The sequence below is a fragment of the Vulpes lagopus genome, chromosome 8 (genome assembly GCF_018345385.1).
Source record: "Vulpes lagopus strain Blue_001 chromosome 8, ASM1834538v1, whole genome shotgun sequence".
NCBI classification, from domain to species: domain Eukaryota; kingdom Metazoa; phylum Chordata; class Mammalia; order Carnivora; family Canidae; genus Vulpes; species Vulpes lagopus.
This window is the reverse complement of record NC_054831.1, coordinates 133,189,969-133,208,711: the sequence shown is the minus strand read 5'-3', so window position 1 is coordinate 133,208,711 and position 18,743 is coordinate 133,189,969. Positions and strand designations below refer to the sequence as shown.

At 41.2% G+C, this 18,743-nt stretch overlaps 1 protein-coding gene across 6 annotated transcripts in view; it reads left to right on the top strand.

Annotated features, from left to right (window-relative positions):
• VPS13D (vacuolar protein sorting 13 homolog D) overlaps positions 1-18,743 on the top strand; it is a 237,818-nt gene that overhangs the window by 103,919 nt on the left and 115,156 nt on the right. For all 6 annotated transcript variants that reach the window (XM_041765973.1, XM_041765972.1, XM_041765971.1 and 3 more), the window contains 8 exons: positions 1,405-1,652; positions 3,157-3,348; positions 3,656-3,782; positions 5,321-5,463; positions 9,184-9,314; positions 9,555-9,730; positions 14,117-14,240; positions 15,000-15,235. In XM_041765973.1, the coding sequence (XP_041621907.1) occupies positions 1,405-1,652; positions 3,157-3,348; positions 3,656-3,782; positions 5,321-5,463; positions 9,184-9,314; positions 9,555-9,730; positions 14,117-14,240; positions 15,000-15,235 (1,377 nt within the window). The remainder of the gene's footprint in view (positions 1-1,404; positions 1,653-3,156; positions 3,349-3,655; positions 3,783-5,320; positions 5,464-9,183; positions 9,315-9,554; positions 9,731-14,116; positions 14,241-14,999; positions 15,236-18,743) is intronic.

Genomic DNA, 18,743 nt, shown 5'->3' with positions numbered 1-18,743 from the left:
TGCCATAGTAGTCCTAGCTGTTGCAATAAGGATAAATAAGAAATTGAGAAAGCTTAAAGATCTGAAAAGAACGAAAACTTAATATATGCAAATGACACATATATGTAGAGAACCATAGACTACATAGGAAAATTATGAGGCTTCATAAATTTATCAAGATTTCAGGATTTGAGATCAACCTACAGAAATCAATTGTATTCTTTTTTTTTTTTTTTTTTTAGGATTTTTATTTATTTGAGAGAGACAGAGATAGTGACAGAAAGAGTACAAGCAAAAAAAAAAAAAGAAAGAGGGCAGCCCTGGTGGCTCAGTGGTTTAGCGCTACCTTCGGCCCGGGGCATGATCCTGGGGTCCTGGGATCGAGTCCCATGTCGGGCTCCCTGCATGGAGCCTGCTTCTCCCTCTGTGCCCCCCCCCCAATGAATAAATAAATCTTAAAAAAAAAAAAAAAAGAGTACAAGCTAGGAGGAGAGGGAGAAGCAGACTCCCAGCTGAGCAGGAAATCCGACACAGGGTTCCATCCCAGGACTCTGGGATTATGACCTGATCCAAAGGCAGACGCTCAACTGCCTGAGCCACCCAGGCGCTCCTCAATTGTATTCTTATATTCTAGCCATGAAAAATTGGAAATTAAAATAATGCTACTTACAGTAGCATCAAAAATCATAATTACCCAGAACTCAATCTAAGGAATTATGTACCAGTTCTCTATGCCAGAAATGACAAAACCTTGTCAGGAGATAGTAAAGAAAACCCAATAACTAACTGGAAAGATAACCAAGTTCATGGATTGGAAGACTCGATATTGTTAGGATTTCCATGCTCACTAAATTGATATGAAGATACAACCCAGTTGGCTATCTGCAACCCAGTTAGCCATCAACAGGATGATGAATAAATAAAAAGTGGTATATTCATCCATTGGCATGTGGATCAGATTACTGATGCATACAACAGCTCAACTGTATCTTGTAGAAACTTCATGTGACACAAAAAAGCCAGACACAGAGAGTGGTATATACTGTATTCTGTTTACGTGCAGTTCAAGAACAGGTTCAACCAATCTATAAGTGGTAAGTGTCAGACAGTGGTTGCATCTTTGTTGGGAGAGGATATTGACTGGAAAGGGATGGGAGGGTACTTTCTGGAGTGAGAAATTGTATAACTGGTTTTGGGTAGCAGTTAGGTATACATATTTGTCAAAACTCACCAAACTGAACATTTAAAATTATCCATTTTATTGTGATTTAATTATACCTCAGTATATGTGTTTGGATTGAAAATTGCAAATATCTTAACTGAATTACTGAACCATGTTTACATTATGCTTTCTCATACTCCACTAAGAAAAAATTCAAGTTCTTTATTTAGGCCAATGGTTTTTACAGTATTTTGTCTTCATAGGTTTTGTGTGGCCATAAAGAAGGAGAATTACCCGGATTATATGCCCTCAAACATATTTTCTGACAGTGCGAAACAGATCTTCAGACAACCTGGGCATACCATATATCTCCTGCCAACTGTGGTCATCTGCAACTTGCTACCTTGTGAACTTGACTTTTATGTTAAAGGGATGCCAATTAATGGGACCCTGAAACCTGGCAAAGAGGTGGCCCTCCACACAGCTGATACATCCCAGAACATTGAACTGGGTGAGGGTTTAGTCAAAGAATCATTGGGTGGTAATTCTATGGGAATGTCACTAAATGTTTTGTGATCATTTGATAAAGATTTTAGAGAAATTACAGCACGTATGTCAGTAACCCAGCTCAAGGGATTTATTTTTTTTATTAAAAAAAAAAAAACTTCTTAGACAATTATCAAAAGAAAAAACTGAACAAATCCAAAAGATATATAGAGGAAGTACTCAACAGAGCCTGTTTTCTTACGTTGCTCATTTGATGTGTGACTATAGGAAGTCATTTCATCTTTTGAAACCATGCTTTTTTCCTAGCTGTAAAATGAGCAAAATCGTAGGTCTCTCCTTTTATTCAGAAGGGAGAAAACGTGTACTCAGCATACTGTACTCCAGACGTCAAATCAGGTGTTTTCACAACGTGATCTCACATAACCATTATAGCAGTAGTTGCTTATCCTGTTTACTGATGAAGAAATTGAGGTTTGGGTTGTTTTATCTAGCAGGTAATTTTCAGCCACAGGGATGAATCGATCCTAAATTTGCAGCACTTAAGGCAAAGTGAGGAATTTAGAGTTTGGGCAGGACATATGTTGTTTTAAGTCCGTTGTAGACACATTGAAATAATGATGATGGAAGTATTTTTGTTGCTACAGCTGCGTGAGTGACCTCATTGTGTCCTCTAATTCAATCTTCACGCAACTCCTGTCACAGGCTGACAGCTGTTGGCCCCATTTTACAGATGAGGAGCCTCAGACTTACTGGACTTAAGCAGTGTGTTTATCGGTGACGAGTTTACATTTCAGTGAATATATAAATCCTTGAGCTTGATGTAGAAGAGCAAAAACAGTGCAGTGCTAGTGGTCTGTTCTAAGAAAGCAGGTCCCTGCTCTGACATTTAAATATGTCTTTAACAAATGTTCCTGGAGCCCTGTAATGTGGACATGTCCCCACCCCCACCCCACCACCACCGCACGCACACACAGCACTCCTCTCTTCCCAGTCACGCTCCATGTGATGGTCACTTGTAATAACCACGCGGCCACACACCTACCAGTATTCTCCTCATTTGGCAGAGGATATACCACGAGGTTAGCTTGCCGCCCAGCACACAGCTGGCAAGGACAGACTGGGAATTGGAATTGCCAAGACTGGGTCTTGGGCAGTGGGACTGCAGAAGACCTTACCTGTTAGCCTGTCCTTGCCTTTCCTGGGTTTGAGGTACCTGCCCAGCTCAGGGCCTATTGAGTAGTAAGCTCACGGGGATCATTGATAGCTTTTTGATATTTTCATCCTTTTGATAATGGAGTTTAAACTCCCATGTTCCTTCCAGGCCGTCTGATTTGCTTCATACTTACTCTTGCCCCAGCTAAAGGAAAATGGCCATTCTAACAAGATTTTTGCCAGTTACATATGTAGTTACTGATTTTTCCAAAAGGAATCCAATTTTGTTTGGCTGTGGGCTATTTTGATAAACTACAGTGAGAACCCAGGCAGACAGTAGCTTGTATCTTCTTTAGGGGTATCACTGGAGAATTTCCCACTTTGTAAAGAATTGCTCATTCCACCGGGAACCCAAAACTACATGGTAAGAATGCGACTCTATGACATCAACCGTCGGCAGCTGAACCTCACCATCCGGATTGTGTGTCGAGCAGAAGGATCCTTAAAGATCTTCATTTCTGCTCCATATTGGTTGATTAACAAAACAGGTATGTACAGAGGCTGCTCAAGTAGGCCTTTGCCGTTGGTCATGGGAATTCAGATTTATTTGCTCAGCCAACCAAATGGAGCCAATGCAAATAGATGACTTCAACAGTCTAAGCTGCTGAAACTCTCCTGCTTCCATAATAAGTGCTTCATCATGGTCAGAACTGTCCTTTCAGACAACAGACTGAGCCCAGCAAATAAATTCAGTTTTCACGATTCTCCCCCTAGACAATTTTTCCCTTTACCATCTACATCTGTCTTGCATAGACTGGGTGGGACTGATGTAAGCTGTCCCCCTCCTTCCTAAAGGGTTACCACTGATCTTCAGACAGGACAACGCAAAGACAGATGCTGCAGGTCAGTTTGAGGAACACGAGCTGGCCCGGAGCCTGAGCCCTCTCTTATTCTGCTACGCTGACAAAGAGCAGCCAAACCTGTGAGTACAGTTATTTATGGAAAGGGGAAATAAGCTCCTAGGCGAGGGAAAAAATTAGCAAAGGCTATAGTATATCCGTGTAAGTCGAAATATACTGTAGATAACAATCCTGACTTGGCAGGGGAATAGGACCATGACCTAATGGGATTTTTTCGGATCTAATTTCTGTGTCACTTGATATTGAAAATAAACCATTTGGTGGGTTTATAATGAAAGCTAGTTTTATTTTACATGTTTTGAAGTAGTGCTATTCATAACCCTGCCAGTGAGGAGCACCCACGTGTTCCCTTCCTCCACTGCACGGTTTTCCCCTGTGCAGAGCCGTCAGCGCGGGCAGCAGAGCTGGCATCCAAGGGGACTTAGCCTGGCCCTTTGGTAAAATGTCCGCTGCGCCAACCCAGCCCAGGTCGTTTTGTGTGAGGTTTTAGAGTCCATCTCTTTTACCCTTGAAATAAACGGCACCACTTCAAGATTCAGAGCACTCGTGTGTTTAAAGGCAGGAAGGAGCAACGGTGGTGAGATTTAGGTGACCTGGCCTTTGTGCATGTGGTAGGAGCATGAATTCCCTTTTGTTCTTGGTTTTGATGTTCTGCTTTTTATAGAAGTCTTCTCATTTAGAGCCTTCCTCAAGGGGAGCGCATCTGATAGCCTTTCAGTGCCAACCCCTGCTGTGTAGTTCTCGTGGGCCGCAGTCTTCCTAGGAAGGAGTGGTCTCAGATTGACTGGGGACTTACTGGACGTGGCGGGAGATACAGACAACCAACCATCTGACGCAGTGTCACGCCTTTCCTGAGACAATTCTGACAGTTTTAGATCAAGGACTTGACACTGGTGATGCAGCTTGACTTATTTAGGGAACTCACAGTTCACAAAGCATTTCCCCTCGCCCATCACATCCCTGTGGATTAGGCAGGGCAGGAAACAGTGTTTTATTTTACAGTGAGGAAACTGAGGCTCCGAACAAACTACCCGTCCAAGGTTATGTGGCTTGTTAGTAGTAGAGCCGGTACGCACATTCAGGAGTTCTGTATCCAGGATCCATGACAAGACATTGGCCAACCAGACAGTGCTTCGCCGTTGTAAGAATACCAGGCCTGAGAAAGAAGGTTGCGCCTTCTGTACATTGTTTCTTGGTGTGCACGGATTCGTGTGCGCACTTGTCTCATACAGTCAAGTTATTTCATGAATCCTTGAAACACCTGAGATAGGAAAGGATCAGATTCGAATCCTTGTTTCTCAGAGGAATAAGGTATCGTAGTCCTTTCCTCATGATTTATGCCCACAGAATCCTAATGTTTTCTCCGAACGTGTCCAGGTGTAGATGTCCATACATTTCACACATTGAGGTACTGTGGCTGCCTCAGAGGTAAGAGTCTTGACCACTAGCTGATTGCCCTTCTGTGTTGGGGAATCACACGAAAGTGAGGAAGAGTCAGTGTCAGAGTTCTGGTTTTGGGTGATCGTGTTTCCTGATTGGAGCAGGTAAGTAAGACTTTCTTACAGATGAATACATATATCTCTGCTTTTCTGCCCCACAGCTGCACGATGAGAATTGGAAAGGGGATTCATCCCGAAGGCATGCCGGGCTGGTGCCAGGGCTTCTCACTGGATGGTGGTAGTGGTGTCCGAGCTTTGAAAGTCATCCAGCAAGGAAACCGCCCAGGGCTGATCTATAACATTGGTGGGTTACATTTGGAGCAGCGGGAGAATCAGAACCATTGGCCGATGACCTCAGGCTTGGAGGAATAAGCTGGCCATACATTCTGGCCTGGCTGCAAGTGCTGATACTCTCATTTGGCATTGGGTCAGGTATCTGTTCTCTGAATGCTAGATTGATATCAACGCAGATCTGTTCTCCTAGGGATCTAAGGAGCCACCTAAACACTGCCCTTTTGAGGTCTGGGGCTCTGTTTAATTTCAGACTCACCTGTGTCAGGAAAGTATCAGTTTGGCTTGAATCCTTGTTTTTCATGGGAATAATAGGAACACTTAGAATGCTTTTCATCCTCCAAGCATTTCCCACGCATTCATTAAAACTTGCAAACCCTAAGAGGGTAAGGAGCATTGTTCTCCTTGAAACTGAAGCAGAGAGGTTAAGTGACTTGCCCAGATGCAAAGGACAAGTCTGGGTCAGAAGTAGGATTATGATTGGGGGGTACACATTTGAAGGAGAAAATGTAATAAAGTGTACTTAGTGGTTATAGTAACTAGAAGCCCCCAAACTAGCTTAACTTCTTGAGGGTGGTGAGGGGAGGGGAGAATGCTGTACCTATGTACCTCATAGCCATCTGGAATGCTCAGAAGATTCTCTGAAGGGTTAAGGTAAGTTTGATTTAAATGTCTCAGGTTTAAATGTTAGCAGTACCCCTTTCCTTTAGTATATAATTTCTGAAGCTCTCAAAGCACTGTTGAGGGCTGAATGTTGGAAAACCATCTAGAACCGTCCTCGTGCTGTCCATTGAACCCTGTAATGATGATAGTGTCCCATTCTGCACCGTCCAGCCCAGCAGCACTAGCCACGTGTGGCCGCTGAGCACACAGGAGTACGTTACTAACAAATACAGCCAGTGTGACCAAAGAATTGAATCCTTTCTTATACTGAAGTTAATTGAATTTAAATAGCCATTCATGATTAATGGCAACTGTAATTGGACGGTGCAGATACAAAGAGTCCTGTTGTAGAAGGAAAAACTGAGGTGGTATCAGGTAGCTGTTTATCCTGAATCCCATGGAGGGTCCGAGATATGTTTAAACATTTGAGGGCTTATTAGCAGGAGTCTCTTCCAAGTCCAGCTTCCTTTTCCTGTTTTTAGAACATGAATTCATATGCGTTCTCCCTTGACGTGGGCACTGTCTTTAAGGTTGATGTAAGATTTTTAGTAGAGGAAATTAATTCTCTGATCCTCCTGCCAGGGATCATTTTCTTTCTTTCTTTTTTTATTACTGTTTGTTTGCCGGGGTCATTTTCTGTACTGTGTCTTTACATCTGTTTGCTCCACCTCTTGAGTAGGCAAAGGCTGCTTCATGCTGTGTTTGGCTACCTGCTGGGGTATCTGGTCCTTGATATAGTTCCCAAAGAAAGATACCACAGGTTGGCTAGAATCTGCAGTTGGAAAAAATTGAGGGGAGAAATGGAGCCTGTGCCTTCCAAAGCTGCTGATTTTCGGGAACCACAGAGTTACTGCAGAGGCAAACAGGTCTCTAGTCAGAAATACGCTGTGAGCACGCATATAAATTTTCATTCAAGGAGCATTCATTAAAAGTCATTGCATATGTCTTTAGGAATGGTACTGTGATAGGGATTTTGTTTTTACACCAAAGAAAGGGATAGGGGGTTAGGCTGAGTTAGGACTTTATAATTCCTAAGGGTCATGGGAGCTTGGCATGTATTATCAAGGGAATTTGTGGAATCTCTCACTTGAATATTTTTGAAGAATTAGATAGATGACTAGCTCCCTATCAGGAAAGTTTAAAAGTAAAATCCCGAGATGAAAAGCCAGGGAGACCTTGCCAGTTAGCCTTACATGTAAGTACCTCCAAAATAAAGGATTTTGTACATTTTTATCTTATCAGATACTCATTTATTGGGAGATTGCCACGGCCATATAAATGAAAAAGGAAACTTAAAAAGCCCGTTTTGTTTTTTAAAATTGGGTCTTGATACTGTAGATTCTTTCTGTAGTATCAAATTAAATATATCTTTTGTAGGCAGACTTTGTATTGGTTGAGATCAGCTACCTACAGATAATCGATTTCTGACAATGCTTTCCTGTGTGTTGCAGAAAAAAAAAAAATGATAGGGTACTTCTCCCTATTCTGGTATTACTTAGCATTTCTTAGGTAACGAATTTCAGGGGTGTGTGTTGTGTATGTGTGTGTGTGTGTGTGTGTGTGTGATTTGCTCGGTCTTTTATGTATTTTGAAGACTTAGATTAAAGCAACACCAGCTTTTTCAAGCTAGTACAGGTGAATTATGGCCTTAACAGGCTGGAATATTTTTTTTTTAAATTTTTATTTATTTATGATAGTCACAGAGAGAGAGAGAGAGAGAGGCAGAGACATAGGCAGAGGGAGAAGCAGGCTCCATGCACCGGGAGCCTGATGTGGGATTCGATCCCGGGTCTCCAGGATCGCGCCCTGGGCCATAGGCAGGCGCCAAACCGCTGCGCCACCCAGGGATCCCTAGGCTGGAATATTTATAATTGGGGTTATGTTGGGACACTCAGGACACTTAGTTGCCATGTCCTAAGATCTCTTCTTTTTTTGTGGTTCTCTTGACACTTGCCGACTGCTAAATACAGTCCTTTTATGTGTCTTGTCATGATGTGAGCAAGGGCTGCTGAGGCAGTGTGCCTGGGGTTGAGCCCTAGCTGTGCCACTTACTGACTCTGTGGCCTCGTGCAAGTTCCTTGGCTCTCCAGGTGCCTTAGTTTCCTCATCTATAAAAAGGAAAGTTTCCTCATCTATGAAAATACTATCTCATGAGGTTGTTAGGAGAATTAAATGTAAAGCCTTTGGGAGAGGCGCAGCCTCCATCAAGGATTCAATAAATATTTTATTATTTCTATCTATAAGTATTTCTATCACTGTATAACCAGAGCTCAGCCTAGTGCCTTGAATACAGTTGCTATATTTATTATCTGAATGAATGAATAATTTATCCCACTGGGTTTGGAATTTTTAAAATTGTTATCAGGGTTTTAAAGATAATTCAGTGCTGTTTTTTCCTTCTTTCTTTCTTGAGATCCAATATTTTGCGATTTCCATCTGATTGATTATGACTTCCTTTCCTTGGTATGTGTTTTGTTTGCTGTTCTGTCTTTCCAGGATCTGATAGGTGCTGGAAACTCCTATCTTGTGAATGAATACATTCTATGATGTTTAGCTTTATGTTTCAGCTGGGTTCTTGGGCAATGGGGTAAAAGAAAGTCCTAGGGAAGAATCTGCTGTGTTCAGAGCCATTCAGGATCCAGTTAAGTAATCTGAAGTTTCTGTGATATCATGTAAAAGGGGCAAGTTCTCAAGGAGGACATTTGTGTCCCAGATTTAAACAGATACACGTTACATAGATTATCTCCGTAGTCCATTTCGTAGACGGAAACTACCAGTACTCGTGGCCGAACACCTGCCCTTGTAATGCTGTGCCCTTTTGTGAGGAGGCTAGGAATTATGAGGATATTGGTACCACCACTGAGACTTCTTCAGGCTGAAGTGGGCATAAAGAATAAGACTTTGAGAGCAGTTGTTTTCATTCCATCCTTGGAAGGCTTGACAGCACCTCTGGGTGATATGGTTGTTTTCTCAGGGAAACTGAGTAAATTGTGAAGCCTATTGACTTTTGACAGGCCACGAATTTTCTTTCTTCTGATTAATTCATGGAAATGGTTCTTATTATTTGCAGGTATTGATGTCAAGAAAGGCCGAGGTCGATATATTGACACTTGTATGGTCATCTTTGCCCCTCGTTACCTGTTAGATAATAAATCATCTCACAAGCTTGCATTTGCACAGAGAGAATTTGCCCGTGGACAGGTAAGTAGTTTACTTTTGAAGAATGACTAGTGTTTATTTAGTAGCATGGAGAGTTTTAACACCATGGTTTATCTCCCCATCAGCACTGTTGAGTTTTGTGATGTGAATGACCATTTTGGGCTTTTGGTACCCTAACCAGCTTGTGGTAGAGGGCAAGGCTCAGAGTAGGTGGTTACTCAGGAAACATTTGCTGTCTTGACTTGATTTGTTGAGTAAAGCCAGTGATCCTGTGTGTTTCAGGGAACAGCCAATCCTGAAGGTTACATTTCGACCCTTCCTGGTTCCAGTGTGGTGTTCCATTGGCCTCGGAATGACTATGATCAGCTCCTATGTGTCAGATTGATGGATGTTCCCAATTGTATTTGGTCTGGAGGCTTTGAAGTCAATAAGAATAATTCCTTCCATATCAACATGAGGTAATTTCAGAGACCGTATTTAGACAAAAAAGTAGCAGTGTTTGAGGTGCAATAATGTCAACAATGAGCTGTAAATACCATATAAATTAGAAATACCTACAAAGCTATTCATAGTAAATATTAATACTGTCCTTCATGAAATGGACATATATGTTTCTAGCTTGGACATAGTTCTTAAAACTTGCAGCGACCAGGTAAGTTTGACCAAACATTTTGATGGTATGAATTACAGGGTGTGTTGACAGTTTTGACCACAGTGCAGGAGCTGTGGGCTGAGGTGATAAATCCAAGGGCAGCAGAGCTCATGATCACCTGTAACTCTGAAAACTCTGTCTGTATTTAGATGCTAACATTGTTTATAGATTTTTTTTTTTTATTCTTCCACAGTGTACCCTCTTTTCTCACTTGGTGTTATTTTAGTAAATCATCTGGCCTTCTTTGTCCAACCCAGTGACCCTCAGGTTCTTATTAAGAAAAATTTAACAGATTCAGCCTCAACTATCACAGGATGACTTTCTTCTTTCTGCTTTTATCAAGTGCTTTTTTTTTTTTTTTTTTTTTAAAAAAAAGGATTAGTTTTCTTTTTTTATTGTGATAAAATACACATACTACATGAGAAAGACAACACAACAGATTATTTTCTGGGTCTCAGACACGTAATATGAAATTTACCACTTTACCATTTTTAAGTTCACTAGGTTAAATGTGTTCATATTATAGGGCAGCCAGCATCCAGAACTCTTCTCATCTTGCAAAATGAAACTCTATACCCATTAACAACTGTGCATCTCCCCTTTTCTCCAACCCTGCAGCCACTTATCTACTTTATCTCTAAATTTGGCTCCTCAGGTCCCTAAGATGGAGCGGAGTCATACAGTAGATGTAAGATTCTTAGTAAAAGAAACTATCGGGCAGCCCTGGTGGCTCAGTGATTTAGCGCTGCCTTCAGCCCGGGGCGTGATCCTGGAGTCCCGGGATCGAGTCCCATGTCAGGTTCCCTGCATGGAGCCTGCTTCTCCCTCTGCCTGTCTCTCTGTCTCTCATGAATAAATAAATAAAATAAAATCTTTGATTAAAAAAAAAAAAACTATCTGTGACTCTCCTTTCCCATGGGATGGTCTTGGCACCCTTGTCAAAAATTATTTGACTCTATATGTGAGAGTTTATTTCTGTGCTCACGCTTCCATCCTCTGTGTGTTTGTCTTTATGTTAATATTGCACTGTTTTTGAATAATACAGCTTTGTAATAAGTTTTGAAATCAGCAAGTGTGACACCTCCGACATTGTTCCTTTTAAGGGTTATTTTGGGGGCTCATGGCTGGCTCAGTTGGTAGAGCATGGGACTCTTAATCTCAGGGTTATAAATTCAAGCCCCATGTTGGGTGTAGGTAGAGATTACTTAAAAATAAAGCCTTTAAAAAAGAAAGATATTATTTTGGCTGTTTAGAATTCCTTGAGATTCTATCAGAAATTCAGAGTAAGTTCTTCTACTGCTGGAAAAAAATACCACTTGGGATTTGGGTAGAGAGTGTATTAAGTCTGTAGATCCACATTGGGCAGCATTGCCATCTGAACAACATTAAGTCTTTGGACCTGTGCACATGGGATACCATTCTAGTTATTTGTGTCCTGTTTAGTTTCTTTCATTAAATGTCTTGGCAGCTAAAGTCACTGAAATCATTGCTATTTTGATGCATTTAGAAGCAAAATTTAAGGTTTTATATTTTATGGTTAGTTCTCCATTGAGAACACTCTTGTAAAGGAGCAGAATACTGGCTGATTTTAAGAATAGTTGATGCAAGGGGCGCCTAGGTGGCCCAGTCAGTTAAGCGTCTGCCTTGGGCTTAGATCCTAGAGTCCTAGGATCAAATCCCACATCGGGCTCCCTGCTCAGTGGGAAGCCTGCTTCTCCCTCTCCTTCTGCCATCCCCCACCCTGCTCATGCTCTCTCTCTCTCTCAAATAAATAAAATTTCTTGAAAAAGAATAGATGATGCCAAATAATATCTTTTTTGGCTTTTTAAAACATATTTTCTGAGGGTTGTTTTTTTTTTCTTTGTGGTCAGTGGTGTACCCTTCATCATTTCCCTTTGTCCTGGCCCTGATTAGAATTCATTGCATCTGATAAAGGGGTTTTTGAGCTGTGTCCCTAGGAGTCATCAGGGGTTTTAAGGAGGTGACTTTAGGGACTGAGGAAGCCAAGTGGGCAGGGTTCCAGTGCACTCATCCCTGCTTCAACCAGAGCTCTTGTCTGCTAGAATCCCGTATCCTTACCAGATTTAATGGGGTGGGGAGGGGAGGAGTTAGTTCTGCAGTGGTTTATGTACTGCTTGGGTGGAGGTTGCTTGGATATGTTGTGTGAGAAGAGGAAGCCAGTTCAGAATTAAGCAAAAATTGTTCATGACTACTTCAAGGAAAGAAGGAAGGAAGGAAAGAAAATGTGTGGAGGTGGGAGAAGATGGCTTGTGTACCTTTGTTAATTAACCCTTTGGAGCGGTTTTAGTGCACTAAAGTTACTGAGCACAGACCCACAGCCTCTTTTTGAAATGGTTTAAACCTACAGAAAACTTACGAGTAGTATAAAGAACATTCTTTTATCTTTCACCTGGATTAACTACGCATCAGCATTTTGCTGTGTCCTTGCTGTGCCCATTGCATGGATGCACACTTTTTTTCTGAGCCATTTGAAAGTAAATTGAAGTCATCCTGTTAAAAAATCCATCCATAAAAACTTCGTTTATCCATTTAAAGACAAGGACATTTTTTTTCTGAGTAAATATACTATTACACACTGAAGAAATTTAATGTTGGGTTTTTTTCTGATAGTTTTTTTAAATTGATCTCTATACTTAACATAGGACTCAAACTCACGACTCTGAGATCAAGAATCACATGCTCTGCTGACTGGCCACCCAAGTGCCTCCTGATAAATAGTCTTTTGAAATGTCCTTCATAGAGGTGCCTGGGTGGCACAGTTGGTTGGGCATCTGACTCTTGGTTTCAGCTCAGATCGTGATCGTAGAGTCATATGATTGAACCCTGTATCCAACTCCATGCTTAGCATGGAGTCTGCTTGGGATTCTCTCTCTGAAGTAAGTAAATTAAAAAAAAAAAAAAAGAAAAAAAGAGGGCAGCCTGGGTGGCTCAGCGGTTTAGTGGCACCTTCAGCCCAGGGCGTGATCCCGGGGTCCTGGGATTGAGTCCCACGTCTGGCTCCCTGCATGGAGCCACTTCTCTCTCTGCCTGTGTCTCTGCCTCTTTCTTTCTCTGTCTCACATGAATAAATAAATCAAATCTTAAAAAAAATAAGAAAGAAAGGAAAAGAGAAAAGAAAGAAAAAGTCCTCCATAGCAATTCCGCTCCCCCTGATTGAGGATCTGGTCACAGATCATCCATTTTATTTGGCAGATAAATCTCATCCACTTTAATCTAGAGTAGTCCTACTTTTCCTTTTATTTATTTTTGCCTTTTTTGACATCGAAATTTTTAAAGATTCCAAGCCAGTCTCTTGTAGAATGTTTTATTTTCTAGATTTTTTCTGAGAGTTTCCTATATGTAGATTTAGGCTAAACATTTTTGGTAAGGATACTACTACTTATGTGGTGTTATGTATTTCCCAGTGGGTCACACAGGAAGCCTGTGCCATCCATTGGTCCCATTATTGATGTTGCTACATTCAGCCATCACTTGACTAGGGTGGTGTCCACCAGGTCTCTCTATTGTAAAGTTACCTTTGATTCTTTGTGGGCAGTAGTAGACCATTGAGGGAATAATTTGAGGCTGTGTGTATTCTGCTCCCCAGAAACCTTTCACCCAGTGGTTTGATGGTTCTTACCTGAATCAGTGATTACATGTACAATAAATACATCTTCTGCATTTATTAACTGATATTCTTTTGTGAGGAAGAGTTTCCTCATTCTCTCCAGTGATGTACCTATATTTAAATACACATACACATATAAACAAAAAAACTATGATTTACATACTGGTAACTACTTGGATTCTTCGTCACCTTCCCTCATCCTATACTAAAAGCCCTGGTTATCAATAACATCCATATATTAGTTCGAACCATGTGAAATTGCTCTTTTTTATGTCAAAGCAACAACATTTACTTATTTGCTATGCTGGCCCTATTACCCAAAACAGACCCACTCAGTAAAATATGTAGGTCTTGTTGTGGAGTGACAGTGTGCTGTTCAGAAATTGCTTGGATGAATTTTCTTTTTATTCAGAGTGATTAACATGGTCAATTTCTAGTTTTTTAATGTGACCAAAGAGCACGCAGTGGTATGTACCTGTTGAGGTCCAGATGAGAAGTCTAAGAGAGTGAGCTCTAAGTTTTTCCCTCCACAGTGTGCAGCCTCCTTGTTTCCTTTATTTGCAGAGATACCCTGGGGAAGTGCTTCTTCCTGCGCGTGGAAATTACTCTCCGAGGAGCCACCTATAGGATCTCATTCAGTGACACGGACCAGTTACCCCCTCCTTTCCGAATTGACAACTTTTCTAAGGTATCTACTAGAGTCATGAGCCAGTTGGGCTGTTTCACGTGTGGGAGTGTGGAATATGTACTGCCTTGAAGATAAGGATGAAATACATTTTAAACTTGGGTTGGAAAGAAACTGTATGGGGGTCTCTGCACCTGCACAACACTAGACATCCTTACCCCCAGGAGGTGGTTTCTTCTGGTTGGTTTGATTGCTGCACAGCCTTTGCCCAGAAGGGACTTCTTAGCCCTCCACAATCATTCTGACTAGATTGTTTGGTGGACATGGTGCCCCCTGTAGACATTCTACACAAACAGAGGAGGAATCAGAATCAGATCATCCAATGACAATGGGGATGGGCAGTTTTACTGTTGCTTCCTTACAGTGAACATTTTTTTATAAATCTTCCAAGTAAAGCCAAAATGGTATCAGAAGAGGCTGTTTTTAAATAATGCCTTCTAATAACAACATCTTATAATGCGTGACATCCCATAGCTGAATTCCAGAATTTGTATTCCTTTCTATGTTCAGAGTATATCTATTATAGGGGGTGAGAGTGGAAGAGATGGCCGTGTCCTTTAGTTCTTGGGCTTGGTGCAGCTTGGAAGATGACTAGAAAGGCATTTGAAGAAACCAGAGGATTATGCTTATGATTGTGGTCATGCCCTGTGTAGGATCCTGCTTGGGCAGGATCTGGAACTTAAACCTAGGGAGCACTGACTCACTTTCCAGTAACAGCATTCTGAATCAAAGTCCTCTTTATCTTCTCTGCCGTTACCATAGGTTCCTGTTGTCTTTACTCAGCACGGTGTAGCTGAACCCAGGCTCCGAACTGAAGTGAAGCCCATGACTTCATTGGACTATGCCTGGGATGAACCCACCCTGCCTCCTTTCATCACGCTGACTGTGAAGGGGGCGGGCTCATCAGAGCTCAACTGCAACATGAATGACTTCCAGGATAACCGACAACTGTATTATGAAAACTTCATTTACATTGCTGCTACCTATACATTCTCTGGGTAATTCAGAGTTAAACTACTGTTCTTATAAAGCAGAAGGTGCTAATTATTAACTGGTTTTAAGTTTTAAGCAGTTCTCAAGAGGCCCAAAGAATGAAGGAAGATTCCTTCCATTCTTTTCCAAATCCTAGGCTCTGGGTCTATCTTGAAAGGTCTTATTTAGGCTAAACCCTTGTCTTCTGGCTAGATTACATTTATCCAAAGAGGCAAGACTGTTCTTTCTTCAAAGAACTCCCCAATAATCCATCCTAGTATTTAACATTCCTCCCTTAAGATACTATTCTCATATCCTCCGTTCTTCTTGTTTAAGGTGGTATTTTTAGTGTATTTTTTAAACTTCGTGCTATTTTTATCTTTTCTCATTTGAAACTGACTGATCTTTATCATAATTATTCAAACCATCTTCCTGACTCCCCTCTCTCATTGAGAATACTGATAATCACCCATAGCCAACCAGAGTAGCTCAACTTGACAGTAATTCCAGCAGCCTTGGAATTATAACTTCCACTGTCCTCTGACTAGCTGTATTTAGAAAACTCCGGTGAAGAAGAGCAGGTTTATTCTGGTTGTGTTGTTAGATTGGTACACAGAGATTCAAAACATTGGGCTTTCAAAACCTAGTCATCTCACCAGCATGTTAATACAATTGATCATTCCTATGCCAGTCATGGGGCCAATTTTAAAGTTTACCTGTAGGAACGCCTGGGTGGCTCAGCGGCGGAGCATCTGCCTTCAGCTCGGGGTGTGATCCGGGAATCCCGAGATCAAGTCCCACATCGGGCTCCCTGCATGAAACCTGCTTCTCCCCCTGCCTGTGTCTCTGCCTCTCTTTCTGTGTCTCTCATAAATAACTAAAAATCTTAAAGTTTACCTGTGGAAAAAATGGGAAATAGCTAAATCTTTAGCATTACAAATATGAATCACCTGGTGATTAGGACATTTAAAGCCAGATTCCTTTAAAATGTTCTAAGTAATTTTGCTTATGAATGATATTTTTGTGTCTGCCTGAGACTCAAAAAATAATCTCTGGATCTAGTGGTACCTCTCACCTACATAGAGTCCAGATTTCACTAGTCATGAATTGAATGGCATCTTTGCTTAGAATAGCCATTCTTTTCCAGTTTGTCACAGCTCTCCTTGGAAAGAATGGTGCTGGGTGGTTTATCTTGTGATTAAGTCAGTCTGCTCGTTTCTCTTGAAAGATTATGGCACTCGCCAGTGTGACATACTTAAGATTTTAGTGCCTGAAAAACCAGTTCTTAATCTGGTTGCTAATCATGTTTTTCCCTTTATGTTCTCCTATTTAATTCCAGTAGTTATTATGCTCTTTAACTGAAGAATCCTGATGGGTGATTGTGAGTTTAATGGGTTGGATAGATAGGGAGCAGATAATAAAAAGCTTCCTGGGAATCTTGGTGTGTGGAGAGATTACACCATGTTTTAGAGTCTGTTAGACACTATTTCTTTGCATTTTCACAGGGAACAAATGCTGAGGATGAGACTAGTTTTGTTTTGGTTTTATTTTTAGTTGAGGTGAAATGTGCCCAACATAAAATTAAGTGTTGAAAACTGAACAGTTCAGTGAAGTTTAGTGCATCCGTGATGCTGTCCTAGCTGGAACTAGAGCCCCCATCTAGTTCCAGAACATTTTCATTAGTCCAAGAAGAACATCCAACCATTAAGCAGTTCTCCCCAGGCCCTGGCAACCACCAGTCTGCTTTCCATCCCTAAGGATTTACCTGTTCCAGATATTTCACATAAATGGAACCATAAATATGTGACCCTTTGCATCTGGCTTCTTTCACTTAGCATGTTTTCAGGGCTCATCCATGCTGTATCATGTGTCAGAATTCCCTTCCTGTTATGGCTGAATAATACTCCATTATATGGCCGTACCACACTATTGTCCACTCGTCTGTTGATGAACATCCGTGTCTTTTCCAACTTTCAGCCATTGCCAAGGGCGCTGTTGTCAGCAAGCCTCTGCGTGTGTTTTGAGTACTTGTTTCAGGTTCCTTTGTGTATTTACCTAGGAGCAGAATTGCTGGGTTCTCTGGTATTTTTTATGTTTAACTTTTTGAGTAATTGCTGTGCCGTTCTCTGCAGCAGCTGAATCACTGTACATTCCCACTAGCAATGTGCAAGGGTTCTGATTTCTCCCCAGCCCCCCAACACTTGCTATTTTATTTTATTTTATTTTATTTTATTTTATTTTATTTTATTTTATTTTATTTTTTAAGATTTTGCTTATTTATTCATGAGAGACAGAGAGGCAGAGACACAGGCAGAGGGAGAAGCAGGCTCCATGCGGGGAGCCCGATGCAGGACTCGATCCCAGGACTCCGGGATCACGTCCTGAGGCAAAGCAGACGCTCAACCGCTGAGGCATCCAGGGGTCCCCTACATTTTTTTTTTATTGTAACCTTCCATCTGAGCATGTAGTGACTTCTTGTTGTGGTTTTGATTGGCTTTTCCTTAATAACTTAGGATGTTGATCTTTTCATGTGCTTATGGGCCATTTTTTGGAGAAATGTTTATTCAAATCACTCATTTTTAAGTTTGGCTTTTTGCATCTTATTGTTGAGTTTGAAGAGTTTCTTGTATAATACGGATACAAATTTGCAAATGACATATATGATTTGCAAATATCTTCTCTCCTGTAAATTGTCTTTTTACTTTCTTGATGGTGTCCTTTGAAGGGCAGAAGTTTATAATTTTGTTGAAATCTAATTTATGAGTTTATTTTTGTCACTTGAACTTTTTTGGTCACCAAACCTAGTTTTTAACCCCAAATTTATCAGTCCCTTTTTTAAAAATAAAGATTTTACTTATTTATTCATGAGAGACACAGAGAGAGAGGCAGAGACACAGGCAGAGGGAGAAGCAGGCTCCATGCAGGGATCCCGGTGCAGGACTCAATCCCAGAACTCGGGGATCATGTGCCGAGCCAAAGGCAGACGCTCAACGGTTGAGCCACCTAGGCATCCTTATCGGTCCCTTTTTTGATGATAGAGATTAGTGGAGACAGGAGAATAAATAAAATCTTATCAGAATACACCAAAGTATAGCTAGGCTGCAACATTCCATAAAGCGTAGGATTCCTAAGCCACAGAGAAACACAACACAATTGAGTTGGAAGAAGGTGATTATATACCCTTTGTTTTCTTTTCATCCTAAAGGGACTCTCATTTCTTGCCAAGCCTTGGGGATGCAGTGATGCTGGTTTTCTGTCTGGCAAAGAGTAGAGCCAATTCTTGGATCCTTGGAATGTTTGACTTTTCAGGTGGTACTGGGGAAAGCTCTAAAGATACATAGTTATTCTTTTATGTCTGAGCTTTAAGGCACTAAAATCATCAGGAGTTGCACAATGTCAGTATGTCTTCTGACAAATGAATCCTTGAACCATCCAAGAAAACACAACCTTGATCTTTCCACAGCTTGAGTTAAGACTTATTCTTCTATGATTAAAAAAAAAAAAAATCTCTTTTTAGATGAGGTTTTAAGCATT